Below are 7,732 nucleotides of genomic sequence, written 5' to 3'. Positions count from 1 at the left end.
TGGGCAGCCTTAATCCGTGGGTTTGTTTAGAAGCTAATTTACCGGAGATGTAACATAAATCAGATATGACAAACTCGGTAGACTGGATGCCCAGCTAGAGTAGGAACCGTTGAAAGGGTCAAAAATGTAGCGGTGTTATGCTCACCGGTAGAAAAAATTATCCACAAACCATTTGAGATATTAAAAACTGTCAGCAAATACAGTTGGGAAGTCTGAAAGTCAAGACGCTAAAACCAGTTTTAATCATTTACTCAAGGGTAAACACGGCTTTAATGATGCACATTTAAATAAAAAACAGGCCTATTATGGTATGCATTCTAAGCGGGTCTCAAGGACGCCATTTGAAAGAGGTTTTCGGGTAATAAGGCTGCGTTGTCAATTTTTAGGTGAATAATCTTTGAAGGGTCTCTGTGAACCTTGTGCAAGCCCGAAATCAACGTATTTGGCCTTCAGCTATAACAGGAAACGAGATCACAAACACATGCATTACTTTCGCCTAGCTACATCTTAGCATTTACTAGGCTACATTCCAGAGCTTATCCAGAGCGACTTACAGTAAGTACAGGGACATTCCCCCGAGGCAAGTAGGGTGAAGTGCCTTGCCCAAGGACACAACGTCATTTTTCACGGCTGGGAATCGAACCGGCAACCTTCTGATGGGTAGCCCGATTCCCTAACCGCTCAGCCATTTGACTCCTCAGACATCTTAACATTTGTATTCACTATTACTGTAGGCCTAGGCTACATGTCATTTTATAATAATAGCTTAGTATTTGAGTGTAGGCCTACAATGTAGGCCTTGCTGTGGACGTGAATACATTTGAAATTAAACATATTGTCACCAGAAATTAAACAGGAGCTGGATGGTTCTATGGTTTTTCTATCATAAACCAAACTGGTGCAGTTATTCGCCCGTCCATCTCTGTCTCTGTGTCTCTCCCTCCCCCCTATCTCCATATCTCTCTAACAGAGACACACCCGCTTTGGGAGGAAACAAGATCGTTTTCTTTCTTTTTATTAATGTTAATGTGAATACAAGACTAACCTTGAGCACACAACCTCGGGACCCGACCCTTTAGCAATATTGTAGGAAGAAACCCATGGATTTATCAGTGTAGGCCTGTCTCTCTGTGTCTGTTTAGCCGTAATAATAGGCTAATATGTGAACACTTATGTCACGTACGCACTCAAACACACAGTTTTACCAACTAACAACATAAGTCATCTGTAACTACAGCGACTTTCATGCTCTGAAAGTTAATGCTGTTTTTTCAGCTATTCCGGTTTAACGGCCCCCATCCAGACAATACATCGTCACATTGGTACTTGGCCAGAACAGCACTCTTCAATTACAGGACAGCCATTTGCAGAATTTGATTGATGCTGGATTTAAGCGAACAGTGCCTTGAACTGTGACACCCACACACTCACCCGCACACACGCGCCCATGCACGCGCGCACACACGCGCGCACACACAGAGAAAGAGAGCAATGGATAAGGTTACTAAAATAAGCACCTAAGTACACTTATATTCACAAAAGAGAGCAATGATTACTTTTCCCCCTCATATAAAATATATGAGGAGTTCCAGTCCAGACAAGGTCATTCTAAATGTAACGCAAATGCTAAGACCTTTTTTGCTTCTCTCCGCTTTACATGAAATCACTGCCGTACAACATTTGTAGTTTTACTCAACACAAGGAGAGGACAGAGATCGTTTTTTTTTTTTTTTTTCTTCTTGGTGAGATGAGAGAGGGCGGGGTATAGTTTGCAGTGTGATTGCTATCTTCCTTGTCCATCTCTGGGTTGCAGCAGACAAATAGAGGGCTTTTTTCTCCCGACGAACGATGGACATATTCTGCTCTCAAATCAATTTCAGCTCAGTAACCAGGTAAACCCGTGTCTCACGCGGGCTCCGCTGAGACCTCTGTTCAGACAGCGTTATTGACATGTGCTTGGAGGTTCCGTGTTTTACGTTTTGGTGTGTTTTTCGTAGGATCTGAGGGATGGCCTCGCGGACCGGCCATTGGAATCGTCAACAGAGGTAGAGTGTCGTTTCACGCGCTCGCCCAGCCGTCGATGTTGCTGGCGTCTGCACAATGAGCGTAGCTCTGCAAGACCTGCGGAACAACGTAGGTATCTGATGGAATAGCGTATCCTAATTCCCCGATTCTAAATCTACTCATATTTGCATTACATAGAAAACGCAGAGCATTGTGCCACATTGGATTATTATTTTTTTTAGCAGCGTCCAACATCTGCCTTGTGATCATTTAGCAGAATTATTCTCTTCCTCGCGTTTAATATCGGCTTATCTCACGACAAGCACAGGTTGTGAACATCTATGTTGTTAATTCTCCATCACGCAGCTCTTCTCATTATGATGTCAATCAATTCAGGACTCTAAGCAAGACATTTAGGATTTGCCATTTAGGCAGAGTTTGAATCTTAAAATGTGTCACCTTGATTTCCAGGTTGAAAAACGAGTTTGTCGTTCTTAGTGTGAGGGTTCATTACACACTTCACAGAATAGTTCATCAGATGTAACCCAATGTCCTGTTGCTGGAGAATTTAGACCTCGTCTGATCTAGCCGATCGCTCCGTTTCCGGTTTGTGTATTTCTATCCCCATGTGAAGTCATATGATGTAACCGTAGGGTAGGCTACTTATGTCTCGAGCAAGGGTCCTCTTACAGGTCTTGTCTCTATTGTTGTGCAACTGGGTGTGTCAAAGCAAGCAAATCTGGAACCGTTTCTCATGACGGTGGTCCTTGTCGACCAGCGTAAGGCCACGGACTGTAGAGCACGGTTTCCTTGACAACCATACAGCCGATGTTCTAACGATTTGTCCTAATGAATTGTCATTGCCGGTTTTTCTGCGCATGAGCACCTGAAGGCTATGGTTACGGTTAGTCCTATAGTTTTACGCTATGGTAGGAAAATCTGACTAAGTCAAACAATTTGACATTACACCAACTGTACAGGGACGCGTCATATAATAAATGCCAGCAGTTGTGTATTTTGGACTCTTGTTGAACAAGCTCGACCTGTTGTTGAACAACGTTGCCATTTCCTCATAGGCGTGGGCTAAATTAAACATAGATTGCTTGTAGTAGAGATCGTCATGTAAAAAAAAGGGTTTAGGCTTGCTAGTCAGCTGTATGTAAGCATGCCCTTAAAAGGACCAGAATAGATGGTGAAGCAGCTTGGCTTTCATCGTCCAGTATGCTAATGTCCATTAGTCCGTTGTTATCCCTGAAGCATTGCTGCATATCTGGCTAATGGTCATCATCATTAATAACAGCGACTGTAAGACAGACACCAGTAGAACCGCATGTCCTTAGGATGCCAGGGGGGTGTGGCTGCAAACCACTCTGAGGGGAATGTCACACTCTCTTGATGATGGTGGTAGTGTAGGGGGGTAGAGGTGGTAGTGTAGGGGGTAGAGGTGGTAGTGTAGGGGGGTAGAGGTGGTAGTGTAGGGGGGTAGAGGTGGTAGTGTAGGGGGGGGAGAGGTGGTGGTGTAGGGGGGTAGAGGTGGTGGTGTAGGGGGTAGAGGTGGTAGTGTAGGGGGTAGAGGTGGTAGTGTAGGGGGGTAGAGGTGGTAGTGTAGGGGGGTAGAGGTGGTAGTGTAGGGGGGTAGAGGTGGTAGTGTAGGGGGTAGAGGTGGTAGTGTAGGGGGTAGAGGTGGTAGTGTAGGGGGGTAGAGGTGGTAGTGTAGGGGGGTAGAGGTGGTAGTGTAGGGGGTAGAGGTGGTAGTGTAGGGGGTAGAGGTGGTAGTGTAGGGGGGTAGAGGTGGTAGTGTAGGGGGGTAGAGGTGGTAGTGTAGGGGGGTAGAGGTGGTAGTGTAGGGGGGTAGAGGTGGTAGTGTAGGGGGGTAGAGGTGGTGGTGTAGGGGGGGGAGAGGTGGTAGTGTAGGAGGGTAGAGGTGGTAGTGTAGGGGGGTAGAGGTGGTAGTGTAGGGGGGTAGAGGTGGTAGTGTAGGGGGGTAGAGGTGGTGGTGTAGGGGGGGGAGAGGTGGTAGTGTAGGAGGGTAGAGGTGGTAGTGTAGGGGGGTAGAGGTGGTAGTGTAGGGGGTAGAGGTGGTAGTGTAGGGGGTAGAGGTGGTAGTGTAAGGGGGTAGAGGTGGTAGTGTAGGGGGTAGAGGTGGTAGTGTAGGAGGAGAGAGGTGGTGGTGTAGGAGGGTAGAGGTGGTAGTGTAGGGGGGTAGAGGTGGTAGTGTAGGGGGTAGAGGTGGTAGTGTAGGAGGAGAGAGGTGGTGGTGTAGGAGGGTAGAGGTGGTAGTGTAGGGGGGTAGAGGTGGTAGTGTAGGGGGGTAGAGGTGGTAGTGTAAGGGGGTAGAGGTGGTAGTGTAGGAGGAGAGAGGTGGTGGTGTAGGGGGGAGATGTGGTAGTGTAGGAGGGTAGAGGTGGTAGTGTAGGGGGGTAGAGGTGGTAGTGTAGGGGGTAGAGGTGGTAGTGTAAGGGGGTAGAGGTGGTAGTGTAGGAGGAGAGAGGTGGTGGTGTAGGGGGTAGAGGTGGTAGTGTAGGAGGGTAGAGGTGGTAGTGTAGGGGGGTAGAGGTGGTAGTGTAGGAGGGTAGAGGTGGTAGTGTAGGAGGGTAGAGGTGGTAGTGTAGGGGGGTAGAGGTGGTAGTGTAGGAGGGTAGAGGTGGTGGTGTAGGGGGGAGAGGTGGTAGTGTAGGGGGGGAGAGGTGGTGGTGTAGGGGGGAGAGGTGGTAGTGTAGGGGGGTAGAGGTGGTGGTGTAGGGGGGAGAGGTGGTAGTGTAGGGGGGGAGAGGTGGTGGTGTAGGGGGGAGAGGTGGTAGTGTAGGGGGGTAGAGGTGGTAGTGTAGGGGGGTAGAGGGGGCGTGGTGGCTGCAGAAGGCGAGGGGGGGAGCAGCCCTCTGTGGGACCCAGGCTGACCTCTGCCCTGGCTGGCCCGGGGACCGTCAGTGTATCCTGCCTCAGGGCGGTGAGGCCCTTCCTGTCGCAGCACAGACCCTGCCTCTGTCTGCCCTGCCTCCGCTGCTTCCCTGCCCCTCCACGGGCAGGTCAACTCCCGTTCCCCTCGGCTAGCAGGGTTGGAGGGTTGAAGGAGGGCTGGAGGGCTGGAGGGATGGAGGGTGGCTGGAGGGCTGGAGGAGGGCTGGAGGAGGGCTGGAGGAGGACTGGAGGGCTGGAGGATGGTTGCTGGAGGGCTGGAGGAGGGCTGGATGTGAGGTCCAGCTGGGTTCTCTTAAAAGCTTTCCGCTCGTACGATGCTGTTCTGTTTCTGACCAGACGTTGGCTGAATAGATGGCTTCTTTTCTAACGGTCTGGTGTTGGGTTGACTTTGTAGGGCTCTGTCAGTTATGAAGCCTGTCCCAGGGATGCAGAGACACTCTTCCTTCGATGGTTTTTATTTACATCCTCCCACACATTACACTTCCCCTCCATTCCTCCTCCTGGCCCCTGGAACTGTGCTTTACACCTCTGTCATTCTTTTCTCTTGTTCTCTCTCTCCTTCCCTCTCCCCCCCCTCTCTCTCTCTCTCTCTTTCTCTCTCTCTCTCTCTCTCTCTCTCTCTCTCTCTCTCTCTCTCTCTCTCTCTCTCTCTCTCTCTTTCTGTCTCTCTCTGTCTGTCTCTCTCTCTCTCTCTCTCTCTCTCTCTCTCTCTCTCTCTCTCTCTCACTCCTCTCTCTCTCTGTCTCTCTATCTCTCTGTCTTTGTCTCTCTATCTCTGTGTCTCTGTCTCTCTTTCTGTCTTTGTCTCTCTGTCTCTCCCTCTCTCTGTCTCTCTGTCTTTGTCTCTCTGTCTCTTTCTTTGTCTCTCCCCTACCTCTTCTTCATTCTGCTGTTCTCTTTAATTGATGACGCATGAGGCAGGATGAGAAGAGAGGCAAGAGGGCACACTGTGTGTGTGTGTTTTGAAATTTCGCACACATAAACAGATGTCTGTTTAGAGTGAGGACAGATACTGAGAAAAGGGTTTTATTTGTCAGTGTGCACATGCTGGGTTCCTGTGTGTGTGTGAAACAGAGAGAGACACAGAGAGAGAGAGAGACACAGAGAGACACACAGAGAGAGAGACACACAGAGAGAGACACAGAAAGAGAGACACACACAAAGAGAGAGAGAGAAACAGAGAGAGAGACACGCATGCAGAGGTAGGGAGGCAGATCCATATGCATGTTATTCTTTTTACAGATCCTCCTCCATTAAAACAAGATAATCAGAGGGTTTAGGCAGCAGTACCAGTCTAGTAGTGCTTATGTAAGATTTACATAAGCAGACAGAGTTGTTTATGGCGCATGTTCATTCACAGTGCGGGGAGAGAGACGGTCAGATGTGCGCTGAAGTGGCTAACTGAATTAGGACATATTTTGTTGTCAGTGGCAGGGAAGAGAATGTCCCTTTTGTTGTCTTCCCCTAACAACAACAGTACTGACCTCTGTCCTGCCCATGGAGGGAGAGAGAGAGCGCCCCCTGTGTGGGAATGTGTGTCAGTGCACACTTGCTGTCAGTGAATGAGCGAGCGGCTGTTGAAGTGACATTTAGAGTGAATGGACTGAAGCTGCCACCCCTGGTGTGTGTCTCTTGTCATCTTGCCCCCACTCTCTCTCTCTCTCTCTCTCTCTCTCTCTCTCTCTCTCTCTCTCTCTCTCTCTCTCTCTCTCTCTCTCTCTCTCTCTCTCTCTCTCTCTCTCTCTCTCTCTCTCTCTCTCTCTCTCTCTCTCTCTCTGTCATCTTTTCTTTTGGGGCTTTCTGTCCCTCTCTCACGATAATGCAGACAAAAGCAGCCTTGCCAAAGAAAAGCCAACATCTCTCTCTCCCCCGTTCTCACCCCACACTCCCCTCCTCTTCTCTCACCCTCTATGAGCCACAACGAGGAACCCATTTATGACTGGATCCTGTCAACATTGGCCCTTCTCCCTCCAGCATGCTAGAATGCATTGGTCTAACCCAGCCTCCTCGTCTGACTCCATACAGCTGTTTCCCAATCCTTTTTCTTCCCATCCCCCACTTAAGCAAACTAGCCTCTCCCTCTCCAAAAATATTTTTGAAAAAGTTTCTAACAAAAAGTTTCTGAAAAAAGGTTAAAAACATTCTTTTTTAAAAGGTTAGAAAAAAGTTTCGACAAGTTGAAAAAATACAAAAGGTTGAAGAAAAGATTTTGCAAAAAAGTTTTGAAAAAAAGTTTTGAAAAAAAAACTTTGACAAATCTGACAAATCATTGATGAGTACTTGATGAGGACTCCACTATAAGAAACATCATCAACATTTCGAAAGGTGGATGAAAAAAAGATAATTGATGAGTAGTTGATGAATATATCAAATATACCCTCCCTCCCTCCCTCCCTCCCTCCTTCCCTCCCTCCCTCCCTCCCTCCCTCCCTCCCTCCCTCCCTCCCTCCCTCCCTCCCTCCCTCCCTCCCTCCCTCCCTCCCTCCCTCCCTCCCTCCCTCCCTCCCTCCCTCCCATCCCTCCCATCCCTCCTTCCTTCCTTCCCTCCCTCTCCTCACAGCACATCTGTAGTGTTAAACACGTTGCTTGTTGCCTCTAAAAGCAGCAGGGTGGGACCCAGTTGCTAGTGACAACACACCTTGTGCGTGTGTGTGCGTGACAGTGATAAAACAAGAGTTGTTTTGCCTCTGCTGCTCCCACACGCTCCAGCTCGTGTTCAGAGAGGGGAGAGAGAGATCAGGGAGGGAGGGAGGAGAGAGGGAGGGAGGGAGGGAGGGAGGGAGGGAGGGAGGGAGGGGAGGGGAGGGAG

The 7,732-nt window shown here is 49.1% G+C and overlaps 1 protein-coding gene across 1 annotated transcript in view; it reads left to right on the top strand.

Annotated features, from left to right (window-relative positions):
• The first annotated feature begins 1,817 nt into the window (after positions 1-1,817).
• ece2b (endothelin converting enzyme 2b) overlaps positions 1,818-7,732 on the top strand; it is a 33,153-nt gene continuing 27,238 nt past the window's right edge. Inside the window, exons 1-2 of the mRNA XM_084674283.1 lie at positions 1,818-1,892; positions 1,998-2,133. Of these exons, the coding sequence (XP_084530409.1) occupies positions 2,101-2,133 (33 nt within the window). The 5' untranslated portion in view covers positions 1,818-1,892; positions 1,998-2,100. The remainder of the gene's footprint in view (positions 1,893-1,997; positions 2,134-7,732) is intronic.

The sequence above is a fragment of the Hypomesus nipponensis genome, chromosome 15, assembly GCF_054491055.1.
Source record: "Hypomesus nipponensis isolate SF chromosome 15, ASM5449105v1, whole genome shotgun sequence".
Lineage (NCBI taxonomy): Eukaryota > Metazoa > Chordata > Actinopteri > Osmeriformes > Osmeridae > Hypomesus > Hypomesus nipponensis.
Note: the sequence above shows the minus strand (reverse complement) of the source record. Positions and strands in the feature narration are given on the sequence as shown.